Source organism: Pyxicephalus adspersus, chromosome 7 (genome assembly GCF_032062135.1).
Source record: "Pyxicephalus adspersus chromosome 7, UCB_Pads_2.0, whole genome shotgun sequence".
Lineage (NCBI taxonomy): Eukaryota > Metazoa > Chordata > Amphibia > Anura > Pyxicephalidae > Pyxicephalus > Pyxicephalus adspersus.
The window spans coordinates 16141127-16164195 of record NC_092864.1 but is presented as its reverse complement, the minus strand read 5'-3'; the positions used below and the strand labels follow the sequence as shown (position 1 = coordinate 16164195).

The window sequence follows — 23069 nt, the reverse complement described above, 5'->3', positions numbered from 1 at the left end:
TGGACCTAATGGAGTTAGCAGATGAACAGATACCTCACTGTTTCCCCTCACTTTATATGATGGAAAGATTGAAAATAAGACTTTGGCTGAGGTATGCAGAGCTGTGGAAAAAAACGCTCACATGTGTTAAAAAGCACCGTGATGTAATGTCTGGGCCGATGAAAAAGCACCCTAGTATAAAAAGTGGAGGAAGGTACCTGTGTTGCCCCATAGCAAGTGTTTTTGCAGTTTTTTCACAGGAAAATTAAAAATTGTAAATTATCCATTTTCTTTTTTTTCAGCTTTAAAGGGCCAGTAACTCCTATGTTTTTGAGTTCTATAAATTCACAGCTATGTAGGTAAATGGTGACTTGATGGGGAGTTAGCTGTGTATTTGGAAATGTTACACCCCCAATATACAATGCAGTATTCTCCCTATAAATGTTTTTAGGTTGAGTGGGAAGAAGCTGTGGGCAGGTGGTAGCCCATGTATTGTGACCCAGCTTCCCAGTAACTGCCCAAAACCGGACAGGTGGTTACTGAAAAATGCCGGGTGGTGCGCCCAGCTAAAAGAGGCTGGGGAGAACACTGCAATCTTTACCTTGCCTATCTGGTATCATGAGGAGGGGACTCAATTAGATGTTTAATTCAATATTTTCATTATGAAGAATCCACCACGAGCATTTAAAACAATCCTATTTAAAAAATAGGAAAAATATCACATAAAATATCACATTTAAGGATTATTAGCACAGACAGATATTAGTACTGCCGCCCCTGAAAGATGCAAGAAAAATGGCATCTTTTTCCATCTTTTTGTTCAGATAAATCTTTTAAAGACTCTGGTAAAAATATGTGCTTGTAAGTTGTCAGTTTGTGAAAGAGTGTCGAGGAGAAGAGGAAATCGTGTCTGAAAAAAAATCTGTACAGCAGATTGTCAAATCAGGAAACCTTTGCATATAATGAGTGTTTGTAAATCTCATAAGTGCTTTATTTTGCAATGTAATGAATCCCCACATGACTCAAATTATGTTTATATATATATATTATTGTGTAGTGGATTTTGAATTTTAGACCAGAGCCTACCTCTTGGTGGTCTCTGCATCTGTGTCTGGATTAACAGTCCCCAACCAAAGAACTGCAAAGTTTAGTATGTTGTGGTTTGTCCTGCAGGCGTTTGTCATAACTACTTTACAATATGTCAACCACACTTTGCTCCAGATACAAGAGACTTAAAGAAAGTCAAGGCATTCATATATGTAAAAACATTTCAAATTTATTATGGCAAACAATTATTAGCAATCGGCACCACCATGTCCAGCAATAGGTGCCTTGTACCCCACCATCCCCAAAGAGAATTGCCAGTAAAGTTCATCAAGCAAAGTCAATATCCTGTTTCCACAGGGTGAGGGGTAAAGCTGTTTTCATGTATATATATTTTTTTTATTTGTTACAAAAATTATTGAAATGCAGTCCTATCATGTCAGGTAGATGCCCCTTCACTTTAGAAGGCTTGTAAAACTTTCACAAATATTGCAATGTCTCTTCTAACCCCTTGTGTGGCCCTTTGGCACAATTCCACCTGTGGATGTAGTGCATGAGCTTCCCAATGTTCATCGCAGGTCGTGTAACTTCCTGGAAAATGACTTCAGCAACAGAGGTCTTTGTTTTAATATTCACAAGCAATACCTGTTCCCATGCAACGGATTCAAAATACTTTGTTTATTGCTTGCATAAGATGTTAAAATCTCATTTATTGTCCTCTGCCTGAAAGCCTAGACAGCACAGCTATCACTTAGGCAAGTCTCCCAGCAAGCCTAGACATTTTCTGGGTGAAAGATGTCTTGGAATCCCCACCAGCTGCTACTGGGAGTGTAAATGAGCTCCATGGTTTGGTCTTACTCCTCAGCTTAAAAGTAAGAGTGTGGAAGTCGGCCTGTTGGTGCATCATTGTTATTTACTATTCTGGTGGAGTCCATGAGTGGCTCATCTGTTTGCCATCCTCTGTCTGGACCATTTGAGCTGTCAGATAACTTTTTAAAGTCACTTTTCTCCTCTAGCGCCATTTTTACACCTTCCATCTCTAAGGGACCCCCATTTTCACCAGCGTGTGCCTTTTCTCTACGTCTTCTTGCATAGCACACTGCACTCACTATAACTACTATGAGCAGGATCCCAGCAGCAGCAGCAGGAACTAAAAACAAAGTTAAATTTCCTTCTTGAGACTGATTGATGTGTGCACTAGATTTTGGAGATTCCGCTGAAGTCTGTGCCTCTGTGCACATCTCATTTTCTGAAATGATATCATGCACGGTTCCAATACAAAGTCTGTATGTGCTGTTAGCAGACAGTTCTGTCAAAGTATAATTTGGAATTGATGGAGGAAGCTGGTACGTAATAGACCAATGGTGTGGCGCAGATAGGTTCTGGACAGTAAGCATAAGTTCCAGTAGGGGTTTATTGTTTTCAATGTAACTTTGTAGATCAACATTGATAGAGTTGCTAGTTATTTCAGTCACCTGTAGTATAGGCTGTTCAGAGAAAGGTTCTAATGACAGCATCTCACAGTACATACCATAGAATCCATCTGGACATTCACATTCTAGTTCTCCAAGCATATTCATCTTACAGAAACCACCATTCAAGCAAGTTTGAGGTGGACAGAGTTGGTCATATGGAGTTGGGAAATCAGGTTCTTGCATTACTGTCTGATAAGCTGGAATAGTTGTGGTTGGGCCTGAGGTTGGTCTGAATGTAGGCTTAGAAGTTGTAGTAGTAGGTGGCGGAGCAGTGCTGGTAGGTGCTAAAGTTGTAGGTACAAAGACTGTTGTTGGTATGGGACATCCAAAATCAGAACTTTGTAAATTGCGTAAGATCTTGCCAGCATTCTTGGGAGGAAAGTGGCAGCGAGTTTCATCGGAACGCAGCAGAGCCACCCCACTCACACGCAGCCATTCTGTTAACCAGCTTAATATGCACACACAGTTTAAAGGGTTTTGTGCCAGGCTTATACCACGGAGACGTCTTGAAAATTGGAAAAGACCCTTTGGCAACGTACGAAGATTCAACCCACTTAAATCTAGATCTTGTAATCCATTAAGACCAGAGAAATCTTCTGGCTGAAGCTGGGAAATTTCAGCATTGCCAGCCAGGTTGAGTTTGGTTAAGCCACGTAGACCGGATGGCACTTTACTAAGCTGATTATGAGACAGATCTAGTTCATGAAGATTCCTGAGGCTGCTTAGTAAATCTGCCGGAACTTCTTTCAGGCCAAGACCAGACAGTCTTAAAGTCTCAATATTGCTTGCATGGAATACTCCAGGTTGGATAACGGGGATAGCATTGTTGCTAAGGTCCAAGAGCAGAAGATGTGGTAAGGAGAAAGCTGGTGATACAACCAATTGATTCTGTGACATTTTAAGTTCAAGCAAGTTCTCAAGACCTCTAAAGGCATCAGGATGAATACTACGAATCTGATTTCCACTGAGATACAACCTTTCCAACCGGCCAAGCCCCTGAAACGTCTCCGCGGAAATCTCAGTTATCTGATTAGATGAAAGGTCAAGGTTGCTGAGGTTTGCCAAGCTCTTAAAAACTCCACCAGGTAGATGAGACAGCTTGTTATGCGATAGATCTAATAGCTGCAAGTCCCACAAACCTGTAAAACTGCTTTCATCTATGGAACCAATGCCATTTTCAAAAAGGTAAAGGCTTAAGGTGTTCTGTGGTATGTTTCGGGGAAAGCCAGGATTCTTTCGATTTAAACAGAAGATGGTGAAAGGTTGGTTGCATTGGCAGCCATCTGGACAGCTTTCAACGAGGACTGTGAATGTGGCACTTAGCAGAACGCTCCATACTAGCAGGGAATGCATACTGAAAAATCTGGAAAAAAAATAAATAATATTAATACATTTGGCAACAAAACGAAATAGTTTGTTGTTTTGTTTTTGTTTTTTTAAATACTGTCAGTTAACACATTAAAGTGTCAAATGTTTTTTTACTACCAGAAACGTCTACCTGTAACAGTTTTCCCTTCTGTGTTCACCTTTATTTATTTTTTCTGTGGTACAGTTATTCATTTTAAAGTCAAGGTGGAGGTAATGACCCCGTTTGTAAGGTTTCAACTACTGGTATATTTTCAAAGAGAAGAATAAATTATATATATAACTCTGTGTAGCAGGACGGTTTTGTACTTTTTGTGGCACCCAGCCCTGGCTTACCAAAAAATATCTCAACTTTTCTCATCCACCAGCCAATCCTAGTTTTGCTTTGGTTGAATCTCGGGTAGAGACAGGGGGATGCTGGACATTCTCTTTTATTGCATCCTGTAAATTAATGCCCTTGAATCAATCCCCTGCTCCCCATTACACCCAATGCATGCTAGGGGTGGCCGATTGATCAGAAGGAAAAAAACACGGTGCTGTAGATTAGTAGTCCAGACAAGAGAGGACTTCAGATGTCCGATCCATAAAAAAAAAACAAATATTCTTTGATCTTATAGTTTGAGAAGGAATCAAACCACAAGTCAAATTGGTTTGCATTGCTACTTTGTTATCTATAGTAAGGTAAAACATGTCAAGGTGAGGACTCACTTCATTCAATGAAGAATGTTCTAAAACTGCAGTACAAAATTAAGGGATTTAGACTTCAAGCACCAAATTGGTCTAAGAACATAGACAATTGGTATTGCCTGTAGCAATCTAGAAGATTTTAGTTACCACTTTTTATATAGGTCAAGCAATTAAAGGCTCTGGTATAGCTTTGAAAACACCACCACATCCTTTCAAAGAGTAGACTTTACTTAATAAATGTATTGAAATAGGGTCTGTTCTCAACGCAACCAAGTCAGAAAAGGCAAGACCTGCTATGAGTACCTAAACAATTCTTCAGAAGCATCCTATATGAAACTCAATACATGTTTATGGATCATAATATGGTATCATAAAACCATTCTGAAAAAATTATATTCTATACAAAGGGTCACTTTGCTGCCAAATCAGTTTCTCAAATTGTTACCAGCACTTCTAAAAAGATTGTGGAGATCTACAAATCCCAGTATCCAAAGGTGGGAATATATAGTAATGTTGAAAAGAATTTTAATGTAAAATATTCACAACTCCACATAAAAAAATAAACCTAACAATAAGTAGCCCAGTACTGGTAAAAAAAAAACAACAAAAGCAATAATTGCAATTATTATTATACAGGATTTATATAGCGCTAACATGCAGTGCTGTACATTAAATAGGGGTTGCAAATGACAAACAGATACAGACCGTGACACAGGAGGAGAGGAGGACCCTGCCCCGAGGAGCTTACAATCTAGGAGGTTTGGGAAGTATCACACAATACAAGGGGAGATGGATTGGTGGGAAGTAGTGATGGTTTTAGGAGACAGAAGATAGGTAGGCAGGTTTGAAAAAAATAGGTATACTTACCTTCTCTCCACTTCCAAGTTGAATGGCAGCCAGTGTCATCCAACCCATTTCCTGTGAGTCTAGACAGTCATGAGCAAACCCCCTTAACTCCCAGTACTTCTGGAAATACCTATGAGGTGTCCACAAGTAACATCCACCTATAGTACCACCATATCCCTCAAAACAGACACGTGTAAAACTATTTTTAGGTAGATATGTGGGGTTCTGGGTTTTAAAACCTGCATTCCTGATTTGATAATATGGTAGGAAAATTGGAGTTTGAGTTCCTTTGTGAGCTAAAGACATGCCTATAATATCAACACTATATAAATGCATAAACAAATAAAACAACTTGATAGTAAAATAAAGCCATCAACATTTTAGTTGATATTTGAAATCAGAAACACTTCTGGGCATCTTGATAACCAATAAATTAGATAACTCCTAAACGTACAAACTAGACCTAAGAATTGAAGTTGAGTGCAGCCTTATCTGCTTTAAGGGTTTCCTTAGAAGATAGAGGATTAAATGTTATCTCTAAAGTTAAAGCCCCTCAGCTGACTTTCCCTAGCAGCCACCTAATACAGTACTTTTTAGGTTATTACTGCTTTTTAAAGGTGTTGTGAAAAATGCAGAGGTGGCGTGTGCGGACAGGCTTCATCTGCTCTATGGTGAAATAGTTAACAATTTATCCTGGTATTTGAACCCCTATCATTTAGACTGGATGACCTCTCACCTCCAGCACAAGAAAGACTTGTGCCTGTCAGGCCATGCCCTGTGTGTATAAACAGAGCCCCTACCGGTATGCAGACCCCCCTTCCCTGTCTGTCACTTCTAAAACATCATGTAGATAAAGGGGCTGTGTGCTAGTAGGCCACACAACCTTCATCAGAAACAGACACACTTCTCTAGGTCTGTTCCCCAACCCCCCCAATGCAACTCCATTGTCCTTATTATGAACAAGAAATCATTTTAGTAGCTTGCAGTGTGCAATAAAACTACTTCAATTATCAGCAAAGCTTTAGATTTATTGCAAAAACTGATATGTAACACTGTAATGATATTTTGTGCCGTTTTCCCTATTTTCTTCACATATGCAAACTTGTAAGGTTGAGTTTTTGCATTTTCAAAAATCTCATAATAAAAGGACAAAAATTGGAAACAGGTATTTACTTTTTCTGTCTGTATATCTATCCTTCAGTATGAACGCTGCAGCCAGACTCATCCATCCTACCCACCACTCGTCTTCTGCTGTATCTCTTTGTAGTTCCCTTCATTGGTTTGCATTTCACCTGAGAATCAAATTCAAGCTCCTGTGCTTTGTCTTTACATCCCTCCACAGTTCTTGTCCCATTTTCCTCTCTGACCTGATAGAAAAATCCTCCCCCAGCCGCTCTCTTAGCTCCTCCAGTGACCTACTAATGACTTCCGTACTCACAACCTCATCACACGCATGACTGCAAGACTTTTCTAGAGCTGCCCCGATTCTCTGGAATGGTCTTCCTCGTCCTATTCGACTTACTCTTAGTTTCTGATCATTTAAAGGAGCACTCATAATCCTTTCTTTCAAACTCACGTACCTGTCCTCTTCTGTCTCCTAAACCCTCACTACTTTCCCACCATTTCATATACCCCTCCTGTTGCAGGGTCCTCTCCTCCTTCTGTGTCACAGTCTGTATTTATCATTTGCAACCCCTATTTAATGTACAACGCTGTGTAATATGTTGGCACTATATAAACCCTGGAAAATTATAGATAGAAAGATCAGAAAAAGTATATTAATATTAAACAGGATTTTTATAGTGCCTACATATTACCCAGCGCTGTACATTAAATAGGTGTGGCAAATGACAGGCAGGTACAGTGACACAGGAGGAGGAGAGGACCCACCCCAGAAGAGCTTACAATCTAGCTGAGGGAAGTATCACACAATAGAAGGGGAGATATAGAGTGGTGAGAGAATTGTGCATACGGCAGACACAATCTCATACATCTCTTATCCTTTATGCACCTATTGCTTCTCATGCATTTCTGCAGCCCACTGGGCAAATAGAACCTTACACCTCCATAATCCAATACATACAAACCGCCTCAAGTACACACAAAGCTTTGTAATGTGTTTATATCTACGATCACACAAATACAGACACTTGCATTCCATGTATACACACACTTCCACTTCTGTAATATACAATACGTAAGTGGCCCATCAGATGAACAGCTGTCTTAAGGAAGCACTCTTGTAAGATTGCATCTAGAGAATGTTTATGGTTCACCTATGGAGCAGGGAGGGGGAACGCTCAGGTTCTGGCCTGCTTTGGGGAAAACAATCTCAACAGGCCAGAAAAGCTGGCATTGTTGCTGACCCTAAACGAGCCTGAGCCAGTGAAGTTAAAGGCACCTTTATTCACCTCTTTTGTAGATATTTCTACATCTGCATGCATTTATATATTCTTATGGTTTGCAATGTGCATATAGTTACATATGCAAACTTTCACAGTCTGTTGTATACATAAGCCCTGTAATATGCACATTAATGTAATTTGCTGTATACACAATGCCTCACATACACACTCTTCTCCTTGACACACGCCTGTATATTTCTTTACAGATTCTGCCTCGGCAAAGCTCTGCTTATATACATAAATAAGTTACTTGAGATTTCACTGGAAGGCCTGTTCTGCAAATCCCTGTGGAATACAATGTATGGCCATGTATTTTTCCAGAAAGTGAGCAGCGCAGGAGGTCTCCTCCGCATGAATACATCTGAGATCTGTAGAGATAGACTTTGTATATATCAGTGCCTCTACAGACAGAGTTAAGGCAGGGGTCAGTAGGAGGCAGGTAATATGCTGAGGAATGTGCAGCTGTGAGGGGGGGCAGAGGTGAGAGAAGGGGATGGAAAGAAAATGAGGAATTGGCAAGGAGATTTAGCAGATGGTGGGGAGAGGAGAACGTTTTGGTAATTGCTGCCAGGAGAGGAGTCCAAGGCCTGTGTGTCTGGACTGATAGTGGGGGGGAGGTTGTCTTGTCAAGCAGGAAACTTCCTTTTTATTTTATTTTTTTTCCTAAGAGCTACAAATAGTGGAGCAGATTCTAAAAATGGGATAAAGAAAAGAACATCACTGATAACATTCTGGCTGTCATTTTACAAGAGCGGGATTAGAGCTTTCATATTTATAGGATCCTTCTGGTAAAGTAGCCACTTCTTTTCTATGATAGTTTATCAGTCATTGTCACCTTGCTGACCACTAAAAGGTCATAAAGTTGTTAAATCCTCAAAGCCAATTCCAGCCAAAACCATTTTTTAAATAGTTTTAGAACTTCCTTCAGGTTTTTATTGCTGTCCCTTATTCCTTTTTCGGCAAATCCTCTCTCAATCCCTTTGACACCAGAATGGGAGAAGAGTGCTAATCTCACCAGTGGTGACACAAAGCTTCCAACTATTCTTCACTCTATCCAAACAGAATCCTACCAAAGCTGGCAAAACATTGCTTTGAGGAAGATAAATGGGTACATCCATCCCTGTAATCAGCACTCTGACACTTTGACCTGGTTCAATGCATGCAGAATGAAGGGGAAAGCACATAAGCTATGATTTTGGTCTTATAATGATGGAACAATGAATAAGGGTTTATTAATTGGTCACTATGGCCACAGCTCATGGCTCTTAGTATAGCTGTACTGAATGGTGTAATATAACCAAACGGTCAATCTACATATAATGACTCCTTTGTTTTAGCTGCTAAGTTGAAATCACCACTTTTATATATATCTTTTGATAGAGATCTCTGTGCACCTTAATTCTTAGCCCTAGCCAACTTTATTACAAGGAGTTCCAAGCCTCACCCATCTTTATTACAAGGAGATCCCAGCCCTACCCACCTTTATTACCAGCAGGTCTAATTCTCCTAATTTGATTTTCCAATAAATTTACAGCAGACAACTGAGATTTAAATATTTAAGAAAATATTTTTATGAGCCCTAAAACAAGACATGAGAAGCCAGTTGTTGATATACCTCATAATTAATCTATTTATAATATATTAGCATTTTACTGCAATCAGATCAGCAACATTTATATTTAGATTGGTATTAGAGCACTGTACATATCGGTTTTGCTGATTGCAACGATATACTGATTTCTGAAAAACAGCTGCTTTTATAGATCCTTTGCATTTTGTTGGAATTTTCAGTTCATACAAAGAATGGACAAATGAGGGTGATGACAAGGTTGTCATAGATTGTAGCTTTTAGGCAATAATCAGCTGTGAGGAGTGTTTGGAATCCTATTCCAAGCATTTTATCTGCCCATTTAATTCCCTTTCCTGCCCTCAGGTGACACAGACATCTGCAACGGGATACAGTACGCAGGTCAGGACATGAGCACCTTCTGGTCTTTACTCTCACTGTCCATTTCACGCTGGCATGTGTCACAATCCATGCCCGCTTAGTACACAGATCTGTATCTTACAAGCACATCTGCACTTAGGTATGTAAAGAAAAAGTAAACACAGGGTGCAATCCAGGTAAAAAGCATGGCTGCTACACCTAATAAAATGTATGGAATGGTCACAAAAGGAGAACGGAATATTTTGGTACAAATTCATAGGAACAGCACAGTGATTGTTCAACATACTGGCCTCATTATCCACCAATTAGCATGCATCCAACATAACCTAGCTTTATTGTAATGCTTTGCTTTGGTTTAAACGCCCATCTGCAGCAATATATTTACCTTTCCTTCATTACCTTAATGCTCTACTTGTGGGTAGCTTGAGACGTAACCAGAGCTTCCAGGTATAGCAGACCAGGTGACAACCAAAGAAAGGTAAGCATATGCTCCTTGCACGGCACAGGTTCACTGTAATGTGTAAAGATTGCTTCCAGTCCACACTACTTTTGTATTGTGTTTTGCATTCATTATTGTGCCTCCCTTTGACTTTGACATGCTCAGCAGACCAAAACAATCAGTGCATAGCATCAGCTGCAAACCATTACCAGGGTGCGGGCTTGTTACAAAACCTGGAGGTGCCATTAGCAGTCACTGCATTGTATAATTCACTATGATCCTGAAATTTCCTTAAATGTGACTTCATGTACACACTAAATGAAACCTGTATGGAGAAAAAGTTATGGGCAGCCATTGCTGACCTGAAAATGCCAGTTCATTGGCTGTCATGCCAATCCACTGAGCTGTGAAAAAAAATGCCATTCAGGAGTTCTAATTCTCATTTGGCTTTGCTAGATGTCTGATTAGGCTTGTGGATCAGAAGATATTATAACATGACAGCCGGAAATACAAAATGTTCAGGATCCCAGCAATGACTGCCCTTGTACCCCTCACAGTTTGCAAGGCTTCTTAGCCGAAATAGACAATGACGTTGCCTCTATTTTTATATAGCTGGATAAAATGTATTTCCTCTACAGGGAATATTTCTCATTCGACAAGTCTGGGTGCTAAAAACACATGGAGGGTGATGGGTTAATACAACTGAAGCAGAGGGGTCAGTGATCCTAGGGCCACTGTTGACTGATAGGATAAATAAACTTTAGGACAGTGACTTTGTGGACAGTCATTAAACTTCCTATTCTGATTGGTTGGCAGAACAGGAATAGTTTATGGCTGTCAAGTCTTTGTACACTTTCCACACTAATGATGTGTACAAAGCAGGACTGTTGTACTGCTTATCACTGCATAACTTTTCTGAGCACAGATATAGGAAGACCTCACTCGTGTCTGGCAACCAAGCATTGCACATTATTAACTCTGAGCCTGGAATTCTATATGTTGTCCCCAGTAATTAAATTCTCTTTTTTATTTCTCCCTGGACAGTATGAGAAATAAAAATGAGGGATATAATGAACAATCTGTGAGCAACAGAAACCAAGAGAGTATATTATCATAGCACATTGTTTAATGAGGCCTAGCATCATCAGGTTTATGTATAAAATATAGACTTTCTGGCAAACACGGCTTTATTTTAAGCAGACCTTGCACTCCTAGAAAAGTCTGCTTTTTTGTATGGGTCTCTTCCTTCCCTTAAAATGCTGCACTAAAAAAAGGTTTCCTAATAGACACACCTTTACCCCAGCTTCTGTACTGCAGGGGGCAACTTCACCATCATGCCAGTGAGATTCTGTCAAGAGACTCTAACACAGGATGGTGGAAGTTTTGGGTTGCTCAACCCTCCCTAAAATTTTACCAAAAGGATGATGCATTGCATTACTGTTGCAAGATATCCTAAGCCTTCATTTATTTTAAGCAAGGAGAAGGGGCCCGACATTACAAAAGCAGACCTTGTTATTTTAGTGAAGGTCCACTTCAAGTTTTCCTGGAAAGTTTAATCTCAAGTTGGCCTCTTAAATCTCTCAAGGACTCCAGTAGCAAGATATCTCCACCAACCTATCTTGACCATGAGTAGGTACAAGGTCAAGCGAGAGTGTCACACTACCCCAAGGGACTCTCTATATTTTAGTAATCCAGTTTAAAGAATGACACTGTGTCCAAGAGACCAAATCATATTTTCTGGGGCTCTAAAGCTGGGTAAACATGTACAATAGTTCCCGTCCAATATTCGCCTCAGGGCTGATATCGGATCAGAATCTGGTGTGTACAGCACTCGTGTACTGAACCACCGTCCTGGCGGATCAATGGACGACGAACGATCGTAATGGAAGTGACGGTGGAGAGAGCGCAGTGGGGTGCCGCTCCGTCATTCTCCCCCTCCCCTCTCCATAGAGCAGAACGGTGCTGTATGTACAGCACTCGTTCATGCACCATGCAGTCTTTAGTCGTTGGAAAAGATTGTGAAAGATCCTTTCCAACGACAATTATTGCATGTGTGTACATAGCTTTAGGGACACAAGAAGCCAGCAGGTAATCTAACCCAATCTGAAAAATCAGTTTTGGGAGTTGTCAGGCAATAGTGACTCTGCCATTTAAAAAAATCAACATTGCATTTTTGTAGCAGACATAAAATGCCTGTCTTTACATTCTGACAACATTGCATTTTTGTAGCAGACATAAAATGCCTGTCTTTACATTCTTGGCATGGTCTGGAATCCTAAAAAGTCTATGCAAATATTAGCTTTTGTATGTATTTGCATATGCCACCTTCCCCATTGCATTAGGTAGGGAGGGAGGAGGGGGGCATGCGAGTGACCCATACCCAGAAGTGCCAAATTTTTGTGCTGGAGTTGGAATGAAAGATGGTGGAGTGTCTGCTGGGAAGCTGCATTGGTAGGTACAAACACTCAACATTCACACAAACATTCAAGCAAAGATACCTAAAAAAGAGCTTCTGTTTTATTGATATCTGTGTCACTATAGGAATGATGTCAGCTTGTATTCTATGCAAAATGAACCGTAAATGCATTACCACATAGTAAAATATGAAATTTACACTTAATTACCAAAACAATATTGGCCATGGTGGGACATTTTAAGATTAGCAAGAGCAGTCATTTTGCATTAAACAATTATACTAGCAGGGTCCCAGGTATCATAACAAACCAGTGACCAAAGTAAATGAAAAACCCAACCGTGAACAGGGCTTGTACTTAGCTGTAGGATTTATATAAGAAGTATTGAAACCAAAGACAGCTATGCAACTAGCATTATTAAAAACAGGTCAGTTTGGGGGCGATCTGCACCTTGTCGGTGGCTGCCATCACTTTGTGCCACCTAAAGTTGTTTGTTTTTTCAGGAGCTTTTGCACCAACTTGTATACCTGCAAAAACATTGCGGAATAGCGTAGTATTTCCAGCAACCACAAAAGTACCATTCTATCCCTCAGGCTGCCTGTATATAATTGCATTGTATAGCTTCCAAAGACTATTGCAGTACAATGCCTATTGTACGTGAGGGAGTATTAGTAGCAGATTCATCATACCATTGTCCTCCCTTTACTTATGTACAGACAGGTAAGGGCATCATTATTTGTATTTTTTAGCTGTAAAGCACAACAGATTAAGTTATTAAAGCTTTATTAAGATACGTAGAGGACAAGCCTGTTTTCTTCTTTGTAATGACAGAGCTGGGAGTTGGGACGCAGCCCTTAAAGTTTTATGGCAGTGATGCTGCTGCATCGTGGCTTTGCTTCCTTAACTCTTTTCTAACCTGACCGAATCACTAAATACTAGAAATAAACACTGGATCTGTCAGCAAGAAACAAAGCACTTGGACACACAGTCTGCTAATGAGATTACTGACATGTTCTTGCTGAGTGTGTCTGTGTCTAGATTAATGTTACAACACAATGCTAAAATCACCCTGGGTGCGGCCATTTTGAACAGTTGTCAAAAACTCTCTCTGTAGTATTCTGTCATGTTGTCAGTGATTTAAAGTGACACTATCACTTTATTTAATGATGGGGTTGCCTTTACCCAATAACCTACCTGCGTATTCAAAAGCATCTCTGGTCCCCAACCTCTGCAAGTAATTGACTCGCCGATGAGTTGAACACTTGTTCCTCCTGCTGAGGCCTTCAGACCAATCAATTTGAAAATGAATTGGATGCAAAATTGGCAGCCAATTCCTTCCTGTGTGCCAGCCCTAACTAAGAAAGCATGGTAGCTACAGGGTCAGCTTGATATGGCGATGGGATTTTCTGAAGAAAGCAGCCCACAGGTTTCCTGTGTTAATACGTTCTTTGGCCCCATTGGGAATATTTCCATGTGTTTCCTTCCATTGCTGGAATGACCAGATAGGTGTCTTTTGTTTGCTGGGATGACCACAAAGGCATCCCTTCATTGCTGAAATGGCTAAAGATTGGTCTTTTCTTTGCTGGGGGACCAGAGAGGCTTCCTTCTATTGCTGGAAGCATCAGGGAGGTGTCCCTAATTTGCTGTAATACACAAAATCGGTGGTTCTTGAAGGAGCATAGCGATGCCCCTCAGGAGTTTCCACCACCGATAGGATCGTTAGTGTAATGTGGTCCCTTATTATTGTAGACCTTGCGTTCCACCCCGTCACTCACATTCATACAAGGAATTTGTTTTATTCATTTCAGAAAACATTGGTCTGCACAAGGTGAAAGGAAGTCTGGGTAACCACTTACTAATAATGTATAGCTATTTTTGCCTGATATTTTATTTGCAGAGGAGAGACATTTGGCAGAGGCTGTCCCATGCATGAAGTCACTGTAGAAAGTACAACAGGGAAGCTTACAGGAATGGTGCCAGAACAAACTGCAGGGTGTGAGGAAGCACTTAATGAAAAGCAATGAGGTCACAGCAAAGCTCCCCCAAGCAGAGAAATTCATTTCTAGGCCTCAGCCATGGAATGTGATGACATGTCAGGGGTTAGGAAAACTCATGCTGTCCAGCTGGCGGGGGAACTACAAGTCTTAGCATGGCCTCCAGAGCAGGGCAAAACTTTGCAACACAGCATTTGATACCTGATGTATATGGCAAGGGTAATTGCACAGTTTGCCTCAAGGATCCACATTGAAGGCCCATTGGAAATCAATTAAAGCAGCAACCAAAACGCATCAGCATGACTTTCTATTGACAACACCAGGTTGATTGGCCATCATGGTGATTCTCTGGCTTAATGACTTTGTGGGCTTCTAACTTAGAACAAGTCAACTCTGCTGTGCATATTTTCTCAGCTTGGTGAATTATTGAAGCCAGAGGGACCAGTATGACAGCCACCCAATCTCCCTTTAAGAACACAATATACTTTTTAAGTACAATGACAACTACCTGTTGCCCTAAATTAAGGAGTGACATGTACATGGTACAACTGTTATACTTACGCCTGCTCTAATCATATCATATTTTTAATCAAAACAATTGTTCACTTGGCATAAACCTGCAGACTTTTCCAACAATTCCTTGCACAGAACCGTGATGGTGGGCCATGTGCAGTAACCTCCAGCAACCACTTTTTAGTTTTCAGGGTCGATTAGAAAATTATTGCCGTGTTCTATTAGAATTGCCAATGTTTATAAATCTTACAGGAACAATCATGTAATTGGTTGATATGTAGGACCTCCCATCTATCTCCAATGTTTGTAAATTTCCCTTTATCCAGACTGTACAGTAGAAGTATGTATTTATTATGTCTAAAGTGCAGAAAAAAGACGTCTATGACACGACCTAGCTTGTCACACATTCTAGAAGTCTATCCTTGAGCATAGCAGGTTGGGAAATTCAGTTTAGCAGAACCCACATAGCTCACGTGTGCCTATGTGTGGATTGTTTAGGATTTATTGTTTGCACATGTTTGCTTGTATAATGAAGAAGGAGATTAGAACCTCTGTTTTTATACTTAACGGCACATTACCAACAAATAAAGGGGGCTCCTGTCCCCCCACCTTCCCCATTATTGGGCATTACATCACAGGCCGCCTGCCCCACCCATCGCTTAATAACAGCCACTCCCCGCAGTTCAGCCGCAAGTGGGATGAAGCCTAGAGTTGGCAGCAGTATCTTTACACCCACCCCTCTCGAAAATAAACACAGGGGTCTCAGGAGAGCTAAACGCTCCAACCGCTGACCCGAGCGCTGCTATTGGCTGCAGCAAGCTTTTTAAGGGCCCGATGCTGCTGCTTACGACTTGTGACCCCTAAAATGACTTTTCCTCTGTTTGTATGACCCCCAATAGATTTTGAAGTAGCAGAATCTTTTCTCTTTTTTGTAAAGTAGATTTAAGTTTAAATTGATGACCCTTAAATGCCATTATTTTGCTAAAGCGCCCACTACGGACAATTACTGCATTCTTATTTAAATACTGCGTGCACCCTTTCTCTTCTTTGTTGCTTTTCAGTGCTACTGACCTCCAGCCTCTTCATACTCACTTTATAAGAATACGCTCTAAGAAAGGCTGCAAGTCATTGCTAAGGTTGGGTCTCCCAATGGTGAAACTTGCCTATGCAGTGTTCTCCCAAGCCCCTTATGGCCGGGTGCAGCACCGAGCACTTTTCAGTAACCACCTGACTGTTTTGGGTGGTTATTAAAACGTTGGTTCACAATACAGGGACCACCACTCACCTAGCTTCTTCCCATCCAGCTTCTGCGGAGAATACCTTAGGATCCATTGTAGTCTTCACTTGGAGCATGTGACAAGGTGACAACAGACGGCTGCATTGGCTTTGAAACAAAGAAACGTGTTGGCGTTCATGGAGTATATCAGTTTTATTTTAATGGAAAGCTTCTACAGTGCATTAAATATTGCATGTTTTTGAAGCATGCCTAAATCAGTAGAATAGGCTTTAGTAGATAGTACAATCAGATTGCAAATTTTGTGGCCTCTTTTAAAGGCAACAAAAAAATGGTAAGCAGCTCTTAGTATCCAATCCCATAACAATGGATCATTTTCTAGTGCTACCCATAGAGAGAGCATTTGATTGGTTCAGATTGATTGATGTATTTGTTGTGTCCTACATTCTTAATGTTTGTTGTGACACAGACCAAGTCTAGACTAGAAGTGATGTCACAGTTTCTGTCACCATGCAATTCTGGATATTCTGATTGCTCTGGCCATCACCCTATTTTTGGCACTGCCAGAGACTCTGAGTAATCTTGGGTGTTGCCACCCAGAACTTAAGATGTACTCTGTTTCATCCCTTCCTTTTACGGCATTCATTACGGATTTGCTATTAAAATAACCCATCAGCACTTGTAAAGAATCACATATCTGAAATAAAAGGGGGTTTATGCTTACCTTTCTACCAGCATGTTTGTTAAAATTCTGGGTCATTTGTGCTCATTGGTTGCTTCATTTATTCCACACCCATTCTGTGTAGAATACCTGCTCCCCCACAGCATGCTATGGTCTCTCCCGCTGGCTTATATGTCTCTACAGAACGTACAAGCTGGTGGGACACTCCATTGTGTGCGGCGGTGGGGGGAAACCAGTATTCAGATCATTTGGTCAGTTAAAACTTTGCAGGGAACACTAAAAAGGTAAGGTTCCAAGAAACAGGGTACCAGACTAGTAAGTACAAGTATGTAATTGTTTATAAATGACCCTACAATAACATGGTCACTTCAAAGTTCAAAGTAAAAGGTTTTTGATTGTTCTTGGCTATACCAGTCATAGCATATATGACTTTTCCTTTGAAATAAAAACAGAACCGCTTAAACTGGGCTCAGTATGTTTTAATGTAAATGCCCATTTACTCTCAGCAATGTGCAGTCTTTCAGTTTCAAAAGGTATCTTAAGCTGCGTACACACTTGCAATAATTATCGTTGGAAACTAACGACCGATCATCCGATAATCGTTAACAAAAAAGTGCACAACAACTGACCAACGACGCAGATGAACAAGGATTGTCGCAGGAAATGAATGACTGTCCCAGGCGGATCTGATTGGGTGACGATCATTCACTATCTATTGTGTGTACGGTCGTTCAGTGATCGTGGATGTTTCTGCAGTACACTTTCTCCTTTACATGTCACTTCCTGCATCGTTCAAACGATTGTATCTAGCGTGTGTACACTGTTGGTGGATTATATTTGAACGATCGTATTGTTACAACATGTACAGAATTGTGCAAAATCGTTAGTCGTTCGTTTTCTAACGATAATTATTGCAAGTGTGTACCTAGCTTTTTAGTCCTATTGGGGAAAATAATGGGAATTCTGATTGACATGCTCTGAGTCACTGCATTTTCCTCTAATAATTAAGCTAAATTATTTTGTCCTGGGCTATGAAGACCACACTAGTGTGCAAACAAAGCCGCTAACTTGTAGAAGCAGAAAAAAGGGTTAATGAAATCCAATATGATCCCAGCGTCCAGATGTGCAGTATGTATTAATAGAAAACAGTGGTAATGTGCACCACCAGGCCTGCACACTCATTCTTTATGCACAAGCTTTGTACGGCGTCCAGGCTGCCTCCTCTGCACAGCCGGCTTGCGCTGTGTGTGGGACGCAGACAGAAGATCTCTGTGCGCAGCCTCATCACACCACAATTGTCACTTTCTGGAAGTATTGCCCGGGGAATGCAGAATGACTATGCTTGCTAATATAGACTGGTAGGAGTAAGGCCACCCATAGGGTGGATTGGGTGATGATCAAGAAACATTATATGTATGTGGGTGCTCTTCCGGCCATCCCAGAAATATAATCAATTGTCCACCATGGACATTCTTGGATGATCGCCATTTCATCCCTGTCATCAGGCTGGGTCAGGGGATTTGTGTATAAACCTGAACGCTCTCTAGAATGAGCGTGCATGTTCTTGTAACCATTCATTTCAGACCTCCATTTCAAACCAGTATTTATTTTATAATAGGCAATATGAATCTATTACTGCAGCTCCTGCATCTTTTACAGCCATATTGATAAGTCGAAATGGCCCATTTAAATATAAATTGTCTATATTGTAGCTTGCTGTGGGACACATTAGGAGAGTGCATTAGAAAACGATATACCATCATGGAGTACAAGATCCAAAGTGCAGCCAATTACACATTTCCTCCTACCTATCTATGCCCAGCTAAAAACATTATTCCTGATTTCAAGGGCAATTCACAGTTTTAAAGTTTGTCTAATAAAATCGGTTATTTTCTGTATTTAAGTCCCATTTTAAAGTTAAACTGGGGACAAGATAAAAAAAATAATGTATATGCATTAACCAAGGTACTAAATACTGCTTGTGTAACTTGTGTAATTTGTAACATCCGTTTAGCATTCATTTGATACACATAGCAATTAATTGCCAGCAATTTTTAAGATTTGGGTACTAAATACTACCAGTTCAATACACACACTCAGCGATATTCATTTGGTAGGAATCATTTTCCAGTGACAGTTTAACGGGGGAAATTTGCAGGAGGTGTGCTGCTGCATCCTCCCCTATATTAAATGGTTACGTTCATTAGATCTTCACTTGAGATGATCACAAACGATCATCTTGAGTGGCAAAAATTTATTGATTGTAAAAGGTTTTATTTTTGAGAGAATAAAATCATCTGAGAAGCCCTAGGGTTACCCAGCCATTTTTGTTTTATCTTAGTTCCCTCTTTAACATTTTTTTTTTACTTTTTCATCCTGCCAGTTAATCCATTTTATCCTTCTTTTACCAGGGTCACAATGTTGTTCAGTCTGCAGTGAAATTGGACAATAACATTGTCACCCTGTGGTTGATTGTAGTCTTAGATGAACATATAATTTTCATTCTAATGTTCCAATTAAACATCTTTTCGTTTCCTCTAATACATATTACAAAGTATTTAATATGTCACCTTCAGAGATGTGATAAAGTAGGAAATGTTCTCTCACATTCAGAGTCTCTCTTGTGGTTGCCTGAAATTCCTTAATCAATGCAGCTCAGTCCCAGGAAAGCAAAGGTTTAGAAACCATGTCACCTTCTGGAAGATGCTGACCAGCTAAATTGTTCATCATCATGTTACATCTTCCCAGATGTGACTTTATTTGCCCAATTGTCATGGTGATTCCATGCATGTTTCACTTTCTCCTAATTGGGTTTTCATGAGCTATTACAAAATGCAGCTGAAGGATTGAGACTCCAAGGTGGTGGAGCACAGTTGCAAACTAAAGCTAAAACCCAACTGACTACTAAAGACAAAAATATAGACTTTGCGTGGACTGAATCTTTAAACTGTGATCTGGGTTTTATATTAGAATACCTGACTAGTACGAATGTACTAGTGAACCGTGCTTGCAAAGCATTATGGAATGCACACATCCATGGATGCCTTCTTTATTTGTTTATTTACCACCACATTGTAATGTCTGTGTCCCAGAATAAACACACACGTTGAGTAGTTTATACTGTCCTGTTTGTATTGTAGTTGTGTGTTTTGCCGGGTTGCAGTAAGGAAGATGAACAGATAACAGTCCCCCCTATATTCATGTACCAGTGACACATATATATATATATATATATATATATATATATATATATATATAAATATATATATTTAGAGGTATTGTCCCGTACAGCAGCTTATACCTGTAAATAAATCACAATATCCAATGCAGAAGATGTGATCAACCCCAAATGTAGAGACAGGTTAACTTTAGGTGACTTTTTTTTAAAATTGACGTTTTTAAAATGTTTTCTGCATTGGGACCTGAACACTATTGACACCTAGATCCATAGTTTGCAATGCTGTAAAGTAACTTCCAGGGATCTTTTCTGAGTTATCAATTGTATCCATGCTTCGCATGTTGTCAGATAAACACAGATCACTATTTTTTAATATTATTATTAATAATAAACAGGATTTATATAGCGCTAACATATTACGCAGCACTGAACTATTATCATGATTATTATTAAACAGTATTTATATTGTGCCAGCATATTGCGCTACAAATGTTTCAATTATATAGCATTTCATTTCCATCCACTCACAATATGTTTATTAAAATGGTAACACTAATCTTTAATATAAACCTAAAATACTATTGCTCTAACTACAATATGTTTAATAAATCTGAATATACATATTTATGGCCGCTCTTTAACAGCTATACATTTCAATTTCCATAGATCTCTCTACAATATATTCATACAATTTCTATATTTGAAGTTTGCATGTTAATCAATAAAAATCGTAGACTGTACTATAATATGTTTTGTTAAACAAGCATATTTGTTATATTTTAGGCTTGCTGTATATCAACTATAAAGTACTATAGCCCTCATTGTACTTTGTTTAATAACTAGTATGTGTTCAGGTATAATTATCCTTTAATAACTAGGTGTGAATGTATATACATATAGACAGAAAGCCCTGTAGACCTCAATAGATGATAATAAACTAGATTTGAATACAAAGGCTTTATAATTGAATCGGATGGTTTTGATTATCAGGAACATTCTGGTAGACAATCAGCTTTGTTCAATAAACAATTGTTTTTATCTATATGTGCATTAACACATAACAAATAGACTTCAGCAGAATGAATGTTGCTCTGGGTTATTGCAGGATTAGGATGAAGCTGCATGTATATGAAAGACATAGATCTCTCCTTGATATATATACATATATATATATATATATATATAATAAATATGATTTTTTTTATCCCAACTCCATCTTTCCCTGGATGAATATCAGTGTATACAGCGTAGCATCATCTAGACCAAGAATCCCTAATAGAGAACATTTCAGGTCTTTGGAACACCAAGGATGTTCTAGGTTTGATTTGCTTAGTTGGACCAACTTGGCATCAAAGTGTCCCTAGAACTAATTTTGTAATACTGGAGTCCATAGCATTACTGAGCAAACATTTGGAATGAAAATATTTACCCTTTGCAAGCCCAGACCAAGCAGATGCCAATTATTCTATAAAACCGGTAAATGATAAGGTAGTAGAAGACAGACTTACAGTTCCGTCTGGACCTGTGTGGGATCCTTAGTAGTCAAATGACATCCAGATGAGCGAAGTCTTGGGATTTGCAGAGGTGAACTTTCCTCCTCCACACTTCACACCTCCTCTCTGTCCTGAAAAACTTTTCTGAGCAGCTTTTGTCCTCTCAGACTGTTCTGAATTCTTTTCATCAAAGTTTTTTCCCTGTCTTAACTTTTTTTCCTCCTCCAGCCCCTCCTTGCTGTGTCCTGCTCTTAGCTAGTCTCCTTCCCTTGCTCAGTCTTTCTGGCTGGGGAAGTGATAGTTTAGCTATTCCTATGCTCTTTGCCTGCGGCAGTGAAGGCGTCACCAGTACAGAGGCAGGACTAAGCTTCCCTCCAGTGTTTTCTAGCAAACTATTGGCCTAAGTTAACCCCCCTGTGTCCTACACCTCTCCTCCCATGTACACCTTTTTCAATGACCCTGTACCTTCAGCTGGTCCAGAGATGCTGCATCTGCAATTTTCCCAACAACAACCTTTTCCTAACTTGTAGTTTGCACAGGGTGACCTGCACGCGCCAGACTGCAGGGATAGATATGGATATTGATTATTCTTATCTGATAAAACTCACACAGTGAACTTTAAATAAAGATGATAGCAAAGAATAAATGGTGGCCAGATCATACAGGGATTCTTCATTTCAATTGTTCTGCAAGTCATAAAATTTTTAATATGACAAAACTGGCATATTTGTGCCTAATAAGGGAGTAAGCAATGGCTTAGCAATACAAATTTTCTAAAAAAAATTAAATTGTAAGTGTGCCTTTACTTAAACCATCCAACCCCATGGCTAAATTGTAGTGACCCCCATTTCATTGCACCCTAATTGTTACAGCTGCAGAGTCTCTCCTGTGTGTACATCCTCGGTGACAAATTTCACGCCAGTGTTGAATGGGGTGTGTTGATGTCTGGAGGTCCTCAGTTTAGGATTTAATAGGGGGTCAGTGTGCAAACCTGATTCCACGTCCAAAGATTTAGATAGAGCAAATGTAAAAAAAAATATATAATTCTTCTACATTGACATTACCCAAGTTTTATCTCTTTAACCAATGCTACAGGTTCATAAAACTAACTATTGATATGCCAGGAATATACTGTGCTCCTCCCTTCCTGTCTGAGCTGGCAGCACAGGGTCTGAATTGCTGAGAAAGTGGTGTCAGCCCTACCTACTTCATTTCTGATAAATCACAAAGAGCAATATACTTGATGATAACAGAACATCCAACAGAAGCGGCTATCAGGATCAGTTCCACAAAACAGGAAGCTTGTGGGAGCAAGGAATAAGTGAAGCTGCTTCTTATTAGTACCCTAGGCAAAAGTGAGCATTTAACCATTG

The 23069-nt window shown here is 39.8% G+C and overlaps 2 protein-coding genes across 5 annotated transcripts in view; one reads left to right on the top strand and one right to left on the bottom strand.

The window, feature by feature from the left end:
- PAM16 (presequence translocase associated motor 16) overlaps positions 1-23069 on the top strand; it is a 122126-nt gene that overhangs the window by 54427 nt on the left and 44630 nt on the right. The gene's annotated exons all lie outside the window — the stretch shown is intronic.
- Positions 1234-22021, bottom strand: VASN (vasorin). 3 transcript variants are annotated; one of them, XM_072417617.1, is made up of 2 exons: positions 21712-22021; positions 1234-3861 (listed from the first exon to the last, which is right to left on the bottom strand). In XM_072417617.1, exon 2 carries the CDS (start codon positions 3849-3851, stop codon positions 1890-1892), a length of 1962 nt encoding a protein of 653 aa, XP_072273718.1. In that variant the 5' UTR covers positions 3852-3861; positions 21712-22021; the 3' UTR covers positions 1234-1889. The 3 variants fall into 3 exon arrangements, with proteins under 3 accessions (XP_072273718.1, XP_072273716.1, XP_072273719.1); XM_072417615.1 differs by lacking the exon at positions 21712-22021 and adding an exon at positions 10135-10639; XM_072417618.1 differs by lacking the exon at positions 21712-22021 and adding an exon at positions 10149-10637.